An 18,640-nucleotide genomic window follows, 5' to 3' on the forward strand; every position below is an offset into this window, starting at 1 on the left:
CAATTAAAGGAAAGTGAAATGTTTTAATATCTTTAATGAAAACAGTGCAGGAAAATTATGAAACAGATTAAAAGCTGGAAATATATAAAAAGCATTTAGTCCATAAAATTGTAAGAATACAACAACAGCAGAACTATCAAGACTGGTATGCCATGTTGGAATCACACCAGAGGGCCAAAATGAATCTAATACTTAAAAAGCAATTAACTAATACCAGCTAATGGCATAAATGTTAAAAAGAACTTAGATATGAAAACCGACTTGAGATGTGTGCCTGGTAAAAAATATTCTCCCATAGAGAATGCTATGCATTATATTGATATCTATAAATACTAAAGTTGCAAACCGTAGGAATGTATAATGGGCAGACAGGAAAATTTTATGTTTGGCTGTTAGTCATACTCTTCTTTAGGCATCTGCCGCTGGCCATTGCTACAGAAGAGTACACAACGTTCAGTGGACACTTAATTTGACACAGTACAAACTGTCCATATGTTCTTCCAATTGGCTACATTCCAAAAAAGTTAAGATTATTAACTTTATTCATATCAATAATTTTATTAATATTGTTCTGTTCCTGTGAATTCTTTCGTCACCTCCACAGCAACATTACACAATCAGCACTTCACTGGAATTGTGCAAGGGAAAACTGAAGTTATTTATGAGACTTCTATGTGGTGAATCTTGATTACTGACCAATTTGGCCGACCCATTTTTCAAATGATCCTGCGACATACAGCATCAAGCACTAGTTTTTGTTACGTCACCTTGACATTGGCAAGGATCGTTGGTCCAACAAAATTGCCATTTTCATAGCCCTTCACTTTGATATTACGTCCATCCAGGAGAAGACTGGCACCTTCTTCTACTCCTTTCTGAATCAGGTGGCAAACCCTTTCCTTGGCTTGGGGACTGATTAGAGGCCCTAGGTCTGCTCCAGGCTGGTCTCCTGTAGAGAGGCAGAGATGCAAAGCTTTTAACCGTTCCTCTTCTTAAGCATAATGAAGGTAACTACATCAGCAGGAAAAAATAGGAAAATTCTGATATTTCTGAGACATGGAGCAAAGATTTGTACCATTAAGAAACGTAATCAACAAACAAGAGAAGTCATAAGCATAGTTTTAGATCACTGGGAACAGATCCTTCTCAGAAAGAAAACTTTTCCTCCATGCAAGATTTTATTTAAAACAAATGAAAAGCAGGAGAATTCTAATATCAATCTCAAAAGTACTTGTTTCCATTTTTCCCTCTTACTGTATGCTTACTACAAATTGGAAGGACCTGTAAGATTGCTATGTAAAACGGTAGGTTTGTGTTCTATATGGGACATAATCTCAAAGTTCCAGTTAAAATCAAACCTGTAAACTTTGCAGCACAGTTGTACTGCCAATCCTTCCTACATATTCTTAACTCCAAGTCTAGGGCTCTGTGTCCCAACCCAGACAATCTGCTAGCTCCCATCCTTATGGATCAAGCCTACAGAGCCAGCAGCTCCAAGAGACATACTACAATATGGCAGACACACCAACCTAAAAAGCCACAGTTGTGCAGAAGCAAAGTAGCTGGTAAGAAATTATCAGAATCTGTACCTGCATTTACACGTAGATTTTTGGCTCTTTCCACCAACTCTGGCAACCATTTCTGTGCTTCTCCCACTAAAATTGCTGTAGACAGGGCCATGCAGCGTTGGCCAGCTGCTCCAAAGGCAGCTCCAACCAGCTGGTTCAAGGTGTTCTCTTTATTGGCATCTGGCATCACCACACCATGGTTCTTTGCTCCCTAAAATACAAAACACATACAGACTCCATTAACCCCCCCCACTCACTTCTCTAGTGCTCTGGTAATAACATGGTGTAGTAATTATGATTTGCTGCCAACACGATGGCAAGAAGGTCAGCCTCATCAAGTAATTATCAGTAGCAAAGTCAGTGTCTGCTGCAGAACAGTGTGGTCTGTTTAAGCACACGCAGATAGAGGAACTCTGTGTGGTGCTGCATGCTGTATTGAGTGGCATTACCATGTTAGCCTGGACTCTCTTGCCATTCCGGGATCCTCTTTCGTAGATGTACTCGCCAGCCTGATTAGATCCCACAAAGCTGATAGCTCTGATATCCGGATGGTCACAAATGAAGTTCACAGCTTCAAATAGGAAATAATACATTATACACTGTAGTGTAAAATGCTTCCCTCTGTCCTCATCCCCATACTTCTAATCTATGCATCTTTCTTCTCATTAGAATTCTTGCATCTATTTCCTACATTTGAGTTCCCCTGCTGCCCGTTCATGCATCTCTCCACTCTAACTTCTCAGCATGTGAGCTCTGCCCCAGGGCTCTTACAACAGTATTTCTGCTGGCTTTTCATGCTGTGGGCCTCAAGTACTCAAAACACAGGCCCGCCAGTCAAATCTCGGGAGCTCTGTACGTATCTGACAGGGGCTAAGACAGAGGCCTTTCCAAACCTCTCTAACAGCAGCATGATCAGATGCTCAAACAGCTCTAATACCTCCACTAAGTAGACACCACAACACATACATACTCCAGTCCAACAAGAGCTATTATTACCTTCATGCTGTCCATGGATGATATTCAGGGTCCCATCTGGGGCACCAGCATCCTGAAACAGCTTGGCAAGGAACATGAGCGCTCCTGGCACACGCTCAGACGGTTTCATCAAGAATGTGTTTCCACAAACCATAGCCATGGGAAACATCCAAAGAGGAATCATCGCTGGGAAATTGAACGGTGCAATGCCAGCACACACACCCAAAGGCAGACGGTAGGTGCAAGTGTCCATGTCTTTAGTGATGGAGGGCATGGTCTCTCCCAGTATGAGAGACGTCACACTGCAAGCATGTTCAACCACCTCTGCAGCAGAAAGGGCAATATGCCACTGGGTGATCTGTTAACGGTCACTCCCCATACTCCCTTCTCAGCACCACCTTGACCCAAGTCTTTCTTCCAGCCACAGTTTAAAACTCACTGTGCTCCAGAAAATCCCTTTGCTCTCCCAAGCACTGTGAGCTCACTGTGAATGGATTCTCTCCTGAGTACGCTATAAACTACTGTGATAGAAGCGCAGATTCAACAGCCCCAGTAAAAGTAGTACAGATGTAGTTTTAATGTGCCAGCTGGGATTCAACCTCAGACATTTCAGCACAAGTGAGAAGTTCCTATCTCTTTACAGCACTCAGTAGTCACTCCTAGGAAAATAAAGGATCTAACAACTTGGAAGTGACTTAGGAACTCTACCAAAGGGAACTCTCAAGTTGGAGTTACAACTGCCCTTCTTCTTTCAGAAGGAAGCTATGAGGGGAGCTAGATGTACAAACTCCTAGAGCAAACAGTTGCTCCGGAGAATTCCTCCCTTTCTGCGGGTTCTGAAAGCCCCTTTTGTAACAGATGGAGCCAGCAGCTTACGGAGGCCTCGGAACACATCTCCCTCAGCGTCAGCCAGGGTCTTCCCTTGCTCAAAGGTGATGAGTTTTGAAATTTCTTTCTGAAAATGGAAAACACAAAGTTTATGAATGTTAGAAAAATGCCTGCCCATGAAGAAGGGCTCAGGGATAAGTTTAACATCTACAGTCTGAGTAGATCCTGGGGAAGCTGACATGGGCTGATTTGCTATTGCGGACAAGAAGTCAATAAATTACACTAGTGATATTGAAAAAAAAAAAACACCAAAACCAACAAGCATCTGTGGGCTGGCTTATATTCTATTGCTTTCACATGTCACAACACAGACACAGAGAAAAACCTGGGGAATCAAAAAATATACTTTTCTCACTTGTCTTTGTCAACTGGCACATTCTCCACCAAGCTCCTCCTGTGGTATTTTGGTAAAAGAAACAAATGCAGAATAATAATCCCTAAGAAGTGCTGCCTCTGTGTCTGCTTTGGCCTGGAGAGTGCTTTGCTACACCTCTCAGTGATGGTGACTGTCAGCTCCTCATTTACGGCAACAACATCTTACCAACAACTCAATTAATGATTAAGTCTCTTAATTTAGTTCATAGTCAGCTACAATGCATTCAGTAACAGCCATCACACAGAGCCACAGTGTCTCACCAGATTGTCTTTGATGAGCTGTTGGTAACGCAGGAAGATTTGCTGGCGACTCAAAACAGATGTTTCTGACCAGTTCCAAAAAGCCTTTTTGCAAGAAGCTACAGCTGCCTCCATTTCACTAGTGGTAGCTTTTGGTACACGAGCAACCACTTCATTTGTGGCCTGATGGAAAGAAACAAATTGTATCAAAACTGATTTTTTTTCAGCTATCCTTGCCAACCATTCAACAGTCCTTGCACACCACACACTTAATACCTTTATTCTGAAAGGAGCTGTACTTCTCAGGGGGAAACAGAAAAGAGACTGCTCTCTTAGTGCACTGAGAGGCCTGGACCACAGCTGGAATTCTATGCATTTTGTAGTTCTGAAAATCTTCAGTCTACACATCTCAAATCAGGCACACAGAAAACTGTACTGGTTTCCAAGTGGGAATTTCAGCAACTTGTCTGATACATTTTGCAATTTATCAGGACTTCACGTTCAGCTGGCATCAAATCATATCAGGCTGCATACATGCAGGATGAAAGGAAGCCTTCTGAAATTTTGACATCACACAGAGCCTTTCTATGTGAAAAATAGTTAAGCAGGATTTCAGCTTTCTCTCCAGAGATCAGGGGTTTACTACATAGGGGTTTACTACATTACTTCCCTAAGACTGACACTGAACATGAAGAGGAAACTGCGAAGCAATTACACAACACTAAATCCATCTTAAGCTCCAACTCTAAGCTTTCTCCAGAAGCACACATACTTCCCCCTCTTACCAAGTGATTCAAGGAAATCACAGCACCCTCTTGCACACCAACTGTGGGTATATGAGCAGAAGCCATTTCACTTACTGGGTTGTGGATATCAATCCATTCTGTGGTTTTGGACTCGACAAACTTCCCATCGATGAACAGTTTGGTTGTTGGCTGTGGAAGACAGCACAGTGAGTGATCTTTGCCTGAAGGTGCACACATAACAATGTGTGCCCTGTTATGTGCAGGCTTTTGTCATTTACTGCTGTACTCCATTCTTTCCCTCGATTTAGACTAAAATTGTTAAAACCCTGTCTAAAAACTATTACAGAAGATATACATTGCTAGAATTATGTTCAGAACTATTTTAATCTACTCAGTCACCACAATTACTAAGTCACAAAAACCCTGCAGTTCCTAAACATGTTAAAAAAAAAGTTAATAATTCACTTTGTAAGAATTCTGCTCACTTGGTGCAAACTGTGCTATGTTTCCTTTCCATCAAGTCACTAAGCTGGTTCATCTCCCAGCTCATAGTTGTAGGTACAGTGCTGTCCTGTTCCTGCTTCACAAATGATTCTGCAGCCAAGAGCAGGGAACCTGTTGCTGCTGAGCTCACAGCCATGGTCATGGCAGGCAGCACAGAGGGCACAGCTTTCCAGTTCCGGTGCAGAAGAAAGGAAAATGAAAGTTTTGGTTATGGAGCTCAGGTAAGTATGGAGAAGAAAAAGCAGGGGTAGAAGATGCAATTAGTGCTGTAGCATGCAGGACAAGCTGGGGCCGCATAAGTGAAGAGACTGGAAACTAGTAACTGATATTGAGAGGTAATGAGGAAACCTGGAGAAAGTGAGAAACGCTTCATACTGCCACAGAACATTCACTTGGGGAGAATGGATAGGAAGAAGAGGAAACAGAGATGCAGAGTGAAGAACAGGTACACAGGTTATAGAAATGAGGATAAAACCATATATACCAGGAAGCTGTGTGAAGAGAATTGGGACATGGAGTCATGAGAGGGTGATCACAGAATCATTAAGGTTAGAAAACACCGCTAAGATCATCTAGCCCAACCATCAACCCATCATCACTACGTCCACTAACCATGTCCCTCAGTGCCATATCAACACAGTTCCTGAACACCTCCAGGGATGGTGACTCCACTATCTTCCCTGGGCAGCCCAGCCTGTTCCAGTGCCTCACCACTCTTTCCAAGAATATGTTTCCTAATACCCAACCTAAGCCTCCCCTGGCACAACTTAAGGCCATTCCCTCTCAGTCCAAAACTGAACACAGTACTGGAGGTACCAAGTACAGGAGGACGATCCTTTCCCTGCTGACTGCACTATTTCTGATATAAGCCAGAATGCCATTGGCCTTTTTGGCTACCTGAGCACACTGCTGGCTCATGTTCAGCTGGCTGTCAGTAACTAACACCCCCAGATCCTTTTCCTCTGCAAAGTCTTCTAGCTACTTGATCCCAAGCTCGTAGTGTCGCATGGGGTTGTTGTAACCAAAGTTCAGGATCAGACACTCGGTCTCATTAAAGCTCACACAATTGACCTCAGCCCATTGATCCAACCTGTCCAGATCCCTCTGTAAGGCCTTCTTATCCTCAGGCAGATTGACACTTCCTCCCAGCCTGGTGTCATCTGCAAATTTACTGAGGGTGCACTAAATTCCCATGTCCAGATCATCAATAAAGATATTAATCAGGATAATTCACTCTCTGGGTCCGCCCCCCCAGCCAGTCCTTTACTTAGCAAAAAGTGTACCTGTGGAAGCCATGGCTGCCACCTTCTCCAGGAGGATACTGTAGGAGACAGTGCCAAAGGCTTTGCTGTGTCAACAGCCTTTCCCTCATCCACCAGGCAAGTCACCTGGTGAGGGCAATGAGGACAGGGATGCTCTCGCTGGTGTGATGGTGGGAGGGGGACCAGAGCACAAATCAGGAAAATAAACGGGGCTGACTTGGACAGGTCATGACAGTGGAAAGTGGAGGAGTGAAAAAGGAAGAGAAAGGCAAGGGCAGGGGCACTATCAGCGAGCAGGGCTGAAGTGAGATGTCTGACCTAATGCCGGTAATGGATGGGCGAGGCCTTGGCTTGCGAAGGAATACCGCGGTGGGTTAAAATAAGAATAAAACGTTACAAGTGCTGATGTGGCTGACATTACAGCGGGACAAGCGGCGCCGCGGGCTGCACTCGGGAGAAGACTAATCTCCAGAACTGAAGGAAGTGCAGGAAATCCGAGCTCCTCCTGGCCCGGCAGAGCCTCGGTGAACGACCCAACCACAGCCCCACCGCCGCACCGCCGCACCGCCGCCTCAGCCCCACCGCCCCGCCGCAGGCGCCCCTCCCGCCCGCCGGAGCGCTTCGCCCAGCAGCACTGCTGCCCCGGGGAGCCGCCCGGCGCCACTCACCACAGAGGAGGAGGCGGCGGCCGAAGCGATCCAGGGAACACCGGCTCTCGGCGGCAGCTGGACAGGGGACACAAAGCAGCTCGGTTACATGGGGCTCCCCGCCGCCCCCAGATCCCCTACTTCCCCCCCGGGGTGCCATTCTTGGCGCCGCTCGCAGTGCTCTGTGGCCGCCGCCTCACCCTGAGCGCTACGCGCCGTCGCCCGCCCCAAACGCCACGCGCCGCCGCCGCCGCCATCCCGGCCGAGGGTAGCTGCGCCGCGGACCCCGAACGGCGCCCCTCGCCACACCTCCCGGCCGCCCGAAGGCCCGCCTCCGCCCGCTAATTGGTCAGACGAGTGCCCTCCTCGCCCGCTACTCGCCCCCTCCGGAGGGGCTTGCCGGCCGCCAGCCCATCGCCGCCAGGGAAAGCCTCTCCCCGCCTCCCTTTCGCCACCGCCCCCCTCTCCAGGGCAGCGATTGGCCACGAGGGCTAAGGCGCTCTGGCTAGGCTCTGCGGTCACATGGGTGGATTCCCGCGGGTGGCGGGTTTAGGTCACGTGACGCGCGCAAGATGGCGGCTCCCGGGGACGGTAAGGCGCGCGGATGGGGTTACCGTCACCCTGCGATGAGGTGTGGCCGGACGCCGCTTCACCTCTGCTCCGCTTCCTGTATTGTAGGTGCCGATCTGGAAGCCTCGCTGCTGAGTTTCGAGAAGCTTGACCGGGCTTCTCCGGACCTGTGGCCTGAGCAGTGTAAGTGCGCCGGGCCCATGCGAGTGGGGTGATGGCGGGGCTGCCGGCCCGGCCCCGCGCTCACCCGGCGCTGTTCGCTTCTCTTTTCCAGTGCCCGGCGTCGCCGAGTTCGCCGCCTCCTTCAAAAGCGTAAGCTGCCCCTACCTCGTGCTGCGTGGCTCTTACTGTGACTGCGGCTTGTCGCAGCTCGGGAGGAAGGCACTGCTCTGAACCTTGGGGAATGCTGCTCTTGCTGCTGGCTTCAGCCGGTGTCTTATTTTAACTCCCGACTTGCTCAGGGAGAGCTAGAAAATGGAAATAGGCGTTAGAGTATCCCTGTAGGGTACCTGGAGCCAGTTATCCTGTCAGTGTAACTGGTTGTAAATGTTAGATCAGGCTTTGTATGCTGCTAAAAATGTACTTCTCTGAGCATGCTTTGCCTTTTTTTTTTTCTTTTTCTTTTTCTTCCCCCTAAACCAGCCTATTACAAGCTCACCTCCCAAATGGATGGCTGAACTGGAAAATGATGATATCGATATGTTAAAGGGTGAGTATGAGCACCACGGGTAGCGAGGTTGTCTGCGGGTGGAAATTCAGTGCCTACTAAAAAGCTGAGCTCAGAGGCCTTCTGAAGCCTTCTGGAAGCGAAGGGATAGAGGATGCTCTTCTTATTCTGTTCAGTGCTCCCAGGATTTTGTCCTGATTGCCCCACCATTTATGCTATTTTTACTTTTTTATCATGCTATTGATTTCCTTCAGTTCTGAAGGCAAGAGGCTCCTTTTAGTAACTCCCATAGCCTCAGGCCTCTTGTCCTTACATCTGCAGAATCAGAATCTCCAACTGAATGATTCTGCTTAGGAGTCTTTGTCTTGTTCATGACCTATATTTTAGTTAGTCCTATCATCTGCAAGAATATATCTTGATTACAAATGAGGTTGTTCTCTTTGTTACTGCTTTTTGAACCAGTAAATCCCTGCTGTTTATTTTTTCCTTGGTTTGTTTGTTTGTTTGTTTTCTCTTGCCATTCCTGCTTTGGAATGCTTAGAACGCCTTGCTGGTTGTTATGAGCTGTGAGAGTTAAAAGAATATATGCTGTCCACTGTAAACTGATACTGTTGAAAGTATGACTCGAATGCTCTCTGAAGTGGTAAAACATATAAACTGCCACTAGAGGGCTACTGACGGTGTTAAAAAATCACACTTTTCCTTCTTAGAGCTGGGAAGCCTCACTATAGCTAACCTGATGGAGAAGGTTCGTGGCCTGCAGAACTTGGCTTATCAGCTGGGACTGGATGAATGTGAGTTCTGTGCACAGATGTGACCACTGCATTATAAATCTTGCCACTGAAGTGTGCGTTTGTGTTGCACTTACAGTCAGAAAAGTATGTTTACAGATGTGGGAAGTGGTGCGCAATGATGACAGTGCAGTAGAGAATTTTCTGAAGAAAAAAGAGTGCTTCTCTAAGCAAGCCTGTCATGGGTGCAGTGAAGCCTAATAGTGCACGTTTAAAAGAAGTTCTTATTTTAGATTTTGTTTTCTGTTTTGAGTGAATGAGGTCTGGTTTTTCTAGTGGCCCATAAATTTCTGACTTAACGTTGGCTTAGGTAAATCACTGGTTTTGCTTCATTTCCCGCTTAGGTGCTAACGCTGTGAAGCTTTTTGTACTGCCTACAGAGTGAAAATTTAACTGGTGTGCAGGATTCTGTTAGCCATTAGTGCTCTTGCAGCTTTTGGCCTCTCAGTTATTTTTCTCCATAGTCAGCTATAGCGGGAGGTAATGTCACTGCATTCTGAAGCTGACCTTTATCCCACTTACCAACAACCAGTTTGTGTCGGTGCCTTTTTTAAGGAGGGGGAAAAAAAAATGTGTTTTTTGTCATCGTTGCATTTAGGATTTTGCTGTTAATGTGGTGATCCAGCTTTGAAGGTTCCAAAGGGATTGTGCTTCCTTTAAAAAGTACCTGCGCGTATTGATGCGTTTAATTTTTTCTGCTTTATTTTGCTTTGTCATAGACTTCAGTTACAGCTAACTCTTGGGCTTTACATGTAGCTTTGAAAATTTTTAGACTTAAAGATTTTTCAGCTTCATTTCAGTGGGTAACAAAAAAGCAGTCAAACTTTGAAGTCTCGTGACTGTAAGCCTGGAATACCTTAGTGCTTTCTTATCAATAGATCATTAAGCCTGTTTGAACACATTGTCTCCATAGGTAGAAATTTACTTTCAGTGCTAATATCTACAAAGATTGAATAAGGCTTTTAGTGGAGTAGAAGTTATACTTTAACAATGGAAATCTTAATCAAATAATAAGATTGGCTGATGATTGGCTTTCTCAATTAAGCTGTTGGTTTACATGTCAAACAGCTTTGGTGTGCTACATGGAGTTTAAGCAGAACTCAAGAGAACAAAAAAGCTTAACAATTTTTGTTGTATTTATTTCTGTTTGTTTTTACTGGAAAGAAATACGAAAAGAAGACCAAGTGAGAGAATAAAAGGTCTGAGGTTTGAGAGTGATATCCACTAGTGTGTGGCAATTGAAATCTTAAGTTTCTAATATTTGCATATTTGCAATTTCTTCTCACTGAAGTCTGTCTTCCTTTAACCTGTAACACATTGAATGCTTTGTATGTCATGACATGTACATTTATGTTGGAAAATCTTTCACATATAATGAAATGCTGAGTTTGAACATGGGCTCTCAGGACTATTTCTTCCAATACTATCTTTTTCTCTTGCAGACCTAGGTTAGTAAGAGAACAGGAAGAAAAATCCAAAAGATCTGCTCATTAAAGTTAAAGAGCTTGCGGTTTTGTTTGAGTGGTATATAATTTGATTATGCCTTTTTGGATTGAAACTTAGTATTTCACATTTTACATAGTTGGTGATCAAAACTGCTTACCAAAAACAGAGTTAAGAAACCCTGCTGACTGCCCTCCTCTAGATGGCAGCGTGAAGCTTCTGATACTTTAAAAACGTTGTGCTGTCATGATTTGAAGTTCTTCTTCTTAAAAGTTACTTTGACACTTTTTGTGTTTACACTGTCTTTTTGACAATGTTTTCTTGTTTCCTATTGTGTGAGAAACAATTCTGCTTCATTGTGTCAGTATTTTATTTACTTTGCTTTCCAGTGCTGCCTTCTACATTCCAATTCCTTTGTATTTTCAACGGCTTCTGTTTTTGTCTGAGTTACTGATAAAAATGCTGTTCTGGACCGTGATGATTCCTGCAGCACTCCATGACAAAAATGCCTGTTTAGTGACTTTGTAATTATGTTGTGAGATCTGTTATTGAACCAGTTCACAGCACTCTTACATTAATTTTGTATTATGATTCATTGGGTTAAAGGAAGTGTGGGACTGACTACCTCTTTAAAAAGCTTATCAAGGCAAGATTCCTGCATTTAAAATTACATTTTGTCAAGTCTGTTGCTCAAATTTCAGTTTGATTAAATTAATCATTACTGAATTATATGCCTTCTTAAATTCATATGAGCTGTCTTTCTAATTTGCCTGGGTTCAATAGAAGGGTGATATACTCCTAAACATTTGGGTTATTCTAACAGTTCTTTTAAAATGCTAGCACTGTACTAGCTGTCTTCGTTGTTTGAGAGCATCTTGTGTGACCCAAGTGTACATACATACTGCCTGTTTGTAAAGTATTGCTGATGCTGGAATAACTATCAGCCTGCTATGCTGTCGTAGGGTAGATTTGATGATATCACCAGAGCAAGACTTCCTTCAAAGCCGGATTCTTTTTAAGTCTGATATATCTGGGAAGGTAATGGTACTTGTTTATATTATCTATCTTCAATACCAGAATACTTGGAATAACAGACCTTACAAACATGAATACTGTTTATAATTTCCCTGTCAGCAGTGCTAGTCTTCTCTTTTGGGTTAGATTATATTTCTATTTGGAGGTGAAGCTGTTTTCTGCTTTTCTTCCTGTAAAATTAGGAATGTACAATGACTGCATTGTCCCATCTCAAATCCTCATACTTCAAGAGCAGTGCGACTGTTACTGGACATGCTCAACCAAGTATCCCAAGTATCCCTCTTAGTTTTGTGTGCCCTGGCTTTCACTGGAATCCAGAAAGTTTTCTCCCATTTCCTTTTCTGCAGCACCAATTTCTTTTCCATATATGTTCAACATGATCAAGCAAATTAAATAGCTATCCTATAGCGGAGGAGGTGCTTGATGCTAAGGGGCCAAGAATTAGCCTTGGGTGAGGTGGGGATGTCAGGTGAACAGCGAGGGTGTCAGTCTTGAAGCGCCAATGGTAAAGGAGAAGTCAGCTAGGATGTAGTCAGATTTAGTGATAGTTTTCATTAATGTGAAAAATGAATAAATAAGTAGGAGGTTTTTTTTTTTTTTTGCCTGGATAGACAACTGTGCCATATGTGGAAAAATGTCTGTAGAACTGATGAATGCAGAGGATGCATGTATGGGGAGCAGCTCTTTACTGTTTCTCTAAGTATGGGGGCCAGAGAGAAGCAGTGGTGTGTCAGGACAATAGCGATGTGAGCCTTGCAGTGTGTCTTAAAGGCACAGCTCATCCTCACTAGAGGTTGTGAGCACAAAGTTACCTCATTGAATTGATGAGACAAATTACTGGATGACAAATCCTTCTAACAAAGAGATCACTGGTAGCTTGGAAGTCTTGGAGATGCAGAAAGCTGAAAGATTACTAGGCAAACTGGGCTGTGTCCTTGTCTTCTGCTCCTCTATAGGTATTTGCCTTTGGCCTGTTGGTGATGAAATGGGGGAGTGGAAGGAAGGTACTGGATTGGTGTTGTTTTTGTGTTTTTTTTTTTTTTTTTTTTTTTTTAAATAGTCAGGACTGTGACACTGTAAGTAATTTAGCAACCGTTGCCAGAAATCACTAAAGTGTTCTTGTAAGGGAGAGGACTTTTCTGAGGCAAAAAGAGTCAGATAGAGATGGGGATGAGGAGTTAAGCTGTCCTTGGCTGTGAATTATAGTCCTCTGCAGCCTCAGAAGCCTCTGAAGTTTATGGGGAATAAAGGGGTTCATTCTGAATGCCCAGCTAGTTACAGATTGCCATTCTTTTCTGGTTGTCTTCAGTTTTTCATTTTTCTCAGGTAAATGCTGTGTGTGATTTCCTCCCTGGAAGTTCAACTTTGTTGTAGGTTGAAGAAAAAGAACAGCTCTGTCCTTTCTTCTTTCCTTGGGTGGAGTTTAACTGTGGTGTGTTTTCAAAACATTTACTTGGTTCTGTTTGTGATCCTTGCAGCCTTCTCTTGACATGGACAATTTCAAAGCTTTTTTTTTTTTTTTTCTTACTACTGATCACAGGTAGGAACATAGGTTTAAATCAGGGACTCCATCTTTCGTAGATTGAGCTTGTGTTATATTTTAAGCTTTAAAAAACAAAACATGACACTTTATTTGCAGTGAAGTTGAACTTTGTGTAAGCTGTTGAATTAGAATGGAATTGGGGAAAGAAATGAGGATCATTCATTGTCTTACTGAATCTTGTCTTTCGTTTTCTGTAATGAGTCATCTTTCTTAGGAGTGCCTTTGTGTAGTATCAACATACATTGCCTGCGGGCTCCAACAGAACTAGAGGCCTGCATACCCAAGTGGGCTTATAATGTTAATGATGTAATTGATCAGATTAAAAAAAAAAAAAAAAAAAAAAAGTAATGACCATAACTGCTCTTTATTTAGTCCTGATTTAATTAACACAGAGGCTTTCTGAGCTCAGAAGTCTGACTATACCTTTGCAAAGGGAACTGGTTTCACACAGTTTCTTGTTAACCAAAATGAGTTTTTGGGAACTTATTTAGAAAGCAGACTCTTTGCAGAATATGACTATTTCCTGGGAGAAGTAAGACCACTTAAAGAACTCGTGGAGGTTGAGAAAAAAACCGTTACAGAAAGAAGAAGCAAAGTGAAGGAGGTTTGCATGCTGTGGATCCAAGTCTAGATTCTACAACAAGACTTGGAGACCTTGGTGCTTGTGATTAGAAAGATACAGCAGTGTTCTTAGCATCTTGACTACTGACAAGAGTAAGGAGGGTGCTTGCTGCTTCTTTGTTAAAAGCCGGCACCTCCAGACATGTGGAGCTTCTAGCACTAGTGTGTCTATATTTACCTAAAACATGAAGGAAGAAAATGTGTTCTGGAATCATTTATATTGTTTTAAATATGTTGGACTTTGAATATTTTATGCCAAGTCTAATGCTCATTATGGTCTTAAACTTGAAAATATGCTATATTAAATACACTACAGTCAGATGGGCTATCCTGCCTAGGAAGGAAACAGTTTGAGATGCATGTGCTTCAGTATGCCTCCATGTCATATATCTGCCCTGTTCAGAATTTTCTTTGTAGCAACTGTTTTTCTTTCTGTTCCTTTACATTTTCCTGCCTTGCTGAATGAATTTTCATTACATTTCAGCTTTGCCTGGAAGCATATTTCTCTCTTATTTTGTTATTTAGTACTGCGTTTGCAAAGACTTTGAAATAGTATGCACCGTGCTTCAAAGCTTGAAGGCAGAGTTTTATAGCTGGACAACAAAATTATGCTCTTTGGACACTGGATTTCTTTAATATGCGGTTAGTATAAGGATTTACTTCGTTGAATTAGTAGACTTCTCCCAGAAAATGTCTCACATTATGGATAGTTCATTTGTGGGTTAGGAAATGATCGGAGAGGTTTTTTCAGGAACTACACTATCAATTGAAATGCTAATGCTTGCTTTTGTTTTCCTTACCTGTTATGGGCTTCCTGGAAAAATACAAAGTTAGTACAGACTATTTCTGATTTACATTCATACTAACTCTCAACCATTATTTGGTTGTTTCAGAAAAGTGAAAAGAATGCTTGTGATCTGTTAGGGTATTTATACAACCCCTGTCATTGTGATGTCCAAGCTCCCATGATTTCCACATGAAACCTTGGCCTTTCTCCTGGTTCTCTTTATTCTCTCCTCCCATGCTGTAGATCTGCTTCATTTTGAGGCAGGGTGATATGGTAAGAGGTGTACTTTGCATCTGCAGAGGGATGAGGAAATCACATTCTCTCACACTGTTCACTGGGTTGTTTATTTACTGACAGGATTCTTTCTGGGTGGAAGAGTGAGACATCAGAATGCCAGCCTGAAATTGGCATTCAAACATGATCTGTGAATTGGCTAATTTTGACATGTAGGTAGTTAAGAAATGATTACAGTCGGAGGAGTCGTGACCTCAACTTTCCATCATCTCCATTGGCTTGTACCCCAGTTTGGAAGTGAGGAAGGAATAGGAAGTTTTAATTGTACCTGTGTGATTTATCCTCAGTCAGCTCTTTAATTTCTTCTGGCTGTCTGAGGTTTCCGACACGTTGTAAATTTCTCCAACTTTTTCATTATCTGCAATTTCTTTATGACTCATGAATCGGAGTGGAGAGAGAGTGTGGATTTACAGCAGAGATAAACATGTCCATAAAGTCTGTATCTGTGTCAGTAATTGTACTGCTGTCAGTGACTGTCCTGTTTTACAGGTCTCTCTTGGGAGAGGAGCGCGCTTTGCTACCAGTGTCAGAGAAACGTTGGCTTTGATTTGCATTAACTTGCTAGGAGATTAGGTTGCAATGGTGAGGATGGAAATTGGGTCTGGACCTCGGCTGCTGTTGTTTACTTTAAATAAGTGGGTGTGTGGTTGCTCTATGTGCAGAAAAAATGGTTGGTCAAAAGTGTTCCTAAATACAAAATTAGGGAGGCACACTCTAATGATGATATAAAATATATTAACCATGTGCATAAATTATGCATTTTTAGCATAAAACAATGCTGTATCCAGTTATCTGTTACGTTGTTTAAAAAAAAAAAAAAAAAAGGAAAAATGCTGTATGGAGCCTTAGGGATTGAAGCACAAGGTCTGTCTGCTTGCAAAGTAGAAACAATGTTTCTCAAGGCTTCAGAAATGTTTGCATCTCAGCCTCTCTGCCCCTTACTCTGAGGGGAAAGTGCTGTTGTAGATTTCAGTGGAGAGTACTAATATAGCATTCTAATCTTCAGGCATTGATGTCTCTGCTTGCTGCAGAAGGAAGTATATACTATTGGAGTTTGCAGAGGAGAAAATCCTGGAACTCTCCTAAATGTGTCGGAGGTTCAAACTTCTGCAATTTTTCTCTGCAGTTATTGTTTGATGCCTGTTGTTGATACTCTTATCAGTACATACTGAATCTTTTGTTAATTATATATTTCAGGTCGGATTATTTGTCCATAATTTTTACTGTGAAAAACAGTTTAGTAAATGTTTTCTTTCTAGGGTATTTTCAAATATTTATAGTAACTGTGAAAGTCAGACTTTCATCAAAAGCCCTGAATACAGCTTATTGAAATTTTTCTAAGTTGTTTGGGCATCTTTTGTAGAAGGGACATAATAATACACAACATAAACCCTATGATTGTGTAGATATTTTTAAAATGTACATAGATGACATCTTAGCATTCCTAACGCTCTTACATCTATCATTGCTTGTTTGTTAATTCTGAAGACTAATGCTAGAAATACTAGAAAGTGATTTTCAAGTGTTAGACGTCTGTCTGGGTCTAGTAACTGGGTTTCCAAAGTTTTGTGTAAGGATCACATGCTAAGTGGCCAAGTACTTGGCACATATCCATAATATTAAAACTACTGTTGATCTTAGTGAGTGGTGACCAATGTAACAGCAATTGACTCAGTAAAAACTGAGTAGTGAGACACTTTTTATCAGATCTTATTGAGATGTTTGCCTTTTTTTTTTTCCTCATCCTTTTCCTCTTCTTATTTACATTTCCAGTTCTAGTTTGTAGATGTGAAAGGTACTTTGTACTGCTTGCCTTAAAAATAAATAAATAATACTTTGAGTTGTACCTTGGCATTCCTTCCTAAATAACTGAACATCTTCTCCTAAAGCTCTCCTCTAGTTTGTTTAATAGTATGAAGAAATTCTGCAATGAGTTTGATCCGTTCTAGAAAAGAGTTGTTGAGTTTGTTGATAAGTGAATGTTGTTCTAAATAATTCTAATAGTTAGGAGAGGGGAGTCTTTTCAGTGTTAGAGGGGAGGAAAATATCTGATTAATCTGGAGACCAGCTGAACACTGCTTTGAAAACTCTGGAATCATTCATCAAATCAGTCAATGTTAGTTTTCTGAAGGATTTTTAGTATGCTTATCAAAGCAGTAATCTATGCTTTGTGAGGACATCTGGAGTACTAGCACTGGTCAGTCAAGCAGCTGAACATGTTGTTCAGCTACCAGGGTGATTGTGCAGTCTCCATTCTTGGAGGTTTTCCAGGCCAGACTGAATAAAACTTTGAGTGATGCAGTCTGATTCCGTAATTGACTCTCTTTTAAGTAGGCGAACTACTGAGCCCTTGTAGTCCAGATCATCCAGGTACCTGATGATTCTGCTATGTAAGATCTGTTCTAGAAGTAAGTAATTCAGTATCTGCATTCTATAGTCTCGCTTGAACGTAATAGCATGAAGCACTTGGTTCAGCTCATCAACTTTGAGCAGGAGATCTCAGATGAAACTGTTGTGTGCCTCCATCTGAGCAGCCTGGTTTGGAACAAGACTTAGAGATTTTTATATGGAAGTGATGGCTTTCACACTTCTACAGGATGAGGAATAGTCTTCTAAAAACTTCTATCCACAGAGCTGATTACATCTGTGCAACTGAGGCTAGGGAACCCATTTTTCTGTGTATGGAAATACAGTGCATTCAGTATCGTTCTTTAAGCACAGGAAGAGAAAGATTCTCAGCATACACAGAGGATCTTGTGTGTCTCAGTTTAAATGAACAGTGAAAGCACCATCACTTGCGTAGACAAGCAGGGGGTCGAATGGGGCTTGACTGAAGAGCTTTTTAGCCACAAAAGTAAGGGAATGGACTGTCACATTAAAGCATTTCTACCTGCCACATGCTTGATGCAGAAAGAAACATGACTACAAACAAAATGTTCTTACATTATACTGTCAGAAGTCTATTTTTTGCTACTCTTATTCTGACAGGATAACTTGTGGACTATTGTCAGTAGAGGAATTGAAGATAGGGGAAAGTTTGATTAAGCATAACGTTATGTGCATTTTTCCATTATGGTTTAAGAAACACAAAAATACCATACAAATCATGGGAGATGCTTTGGCAGGGGATTCCAAACCTTTGTAACTGATCTGTATCTGTTACTTAAAATCCTTTTGCCTTCTATATGTGAAAATACTTCTATTTGCAAAGTATATGAAGGTTAAAAATTGCTAGTTTTTATCCATGCTAACACCAGGGGTTACTTACCTGTTTAGTGGCACATCTGGCCTTCTAGCTTGAAGGCAGTGGAGTTAAGACTCGGTATGTAAGGACTGGTCTGTGTTTTGAGAAAGGAAATACTGTGTACTTGTCCATCAGACTGAGCAGACACTGGTGGGGTGTTGCTGTATTTCCTTTTTAGTTTCCTCTGGTTTGGATCAGGTGACAACATATACAAGGCTATGTGAACGGCCTCGTAGTATTTTGTTGTTACACTGTGTGATTTCTACACTTCTGAGCATGAAATCTTCCACGGGGTCAATAATGAACTTGCCACCTCGCCTCTTGCATTACCAGCGAATGCAGCATCCTGTGTGTGGTGTTGCTAGACCAAGTCTGATAGTATCTGTCTCTTATTGCCTCATTAGCTCGTGAGCATTAGAACAAGATAAAAATGCTCTAAA

General features: G+C 42.3%; 2 protein-coding genes across 2 annotated transcripts in view; one reads left to right on the forward strand and one right to left on the reverse strand.

The window, feature by feature from the left end:
• The window catches only part of ALDH6A1 (aldehyde dehydrogenase 6 family member A1), an 11,620-nt gene extending 4,058 nt beyond the window's left edge, over positions 1-7,562 (reverse strand). Inside the window, exons 1-9 of the mRNA XM_085225287.1 lie at positions 7,406-7,562; positions 7,227-7,283; positions 4,907-4,981; positions 4,068-4,229; positions 3,420-3,498; positions 2,565-2,867; positions 2,018-2,139; positions 1,590-1,779; positions 768-949 (exon numbers count right to left, since the gene is read on the reverse strand). Coding sequence (XP_085081413.1) covers positions 768-949; positions 1,590-1,779; positions 2,018-2,139; positions 2,565-2,867; positions 3,420-3,498; positions 4,068-4,229; positions 4,907-4,981; positions 7,227-7,283; positions 7,406-7,462 — 1,227 coding nt within the window. The 5' untranslated portion in view covers positions 7,463-7,562. The remainder of the gene's footprint in view (positions 1-767; positions 950-1,589; positions 1,780-2,017; positions 2,140-2,564; positions 2,868-3,419; positions 3,499-4,067; positions 4,230-4,906; positions 4,982-7,226; positions 7,284-7,405) is intronic.
• A 95-nt stretch (positions 7,563-7,657) lies between these two features.
• Positions 7,658-18,640, forward strand: part of LIN52 (lin-52 DREAM MuvB core complex component) — a 50,099-nt gene continuing 39,116 nt past the window's right edge. Inside the window, exons 1-5 of the mRNA XM_085225299.1 lie at positions 7,658-7,796; positions 7,884-7,958; positions 8,050-8,087; positions 8,418-8,484; positions 9,153-9,236. Coding sequence (XP_085081425.1) covers positions 7,778-7,796; positions 7,884-7,958; positions 8,050-8,087; positions 8,418-8,484; positions 9,153-9,236 — 283 coding nt within the window. The 5' untranslated portion in view covers positions 7,658-7,777. The remainder of the gene's footprint in view (positions 7,797-7,883; positions 7,959-8,049; positions 8,088-8,417; positions 8,485-9,152; positions 9,237-18,640) is intronic.

The sequence above is a fragment of the Meleagris gallopavo genome, chromosome 5 (assembly GCF_905368555.1).
Source record: "Meleagris gallopavo chromosome 5, MGAL_WU_HG_1.1, whole genome shotgun sequence".
Classification (NCBI taxonomy): domain Eukaryota; kingdom Metazoa; phylum Chordata; class Aves; order Galliformes; family Phasianidae; genus Meleagris; species Meleagris gallopavo.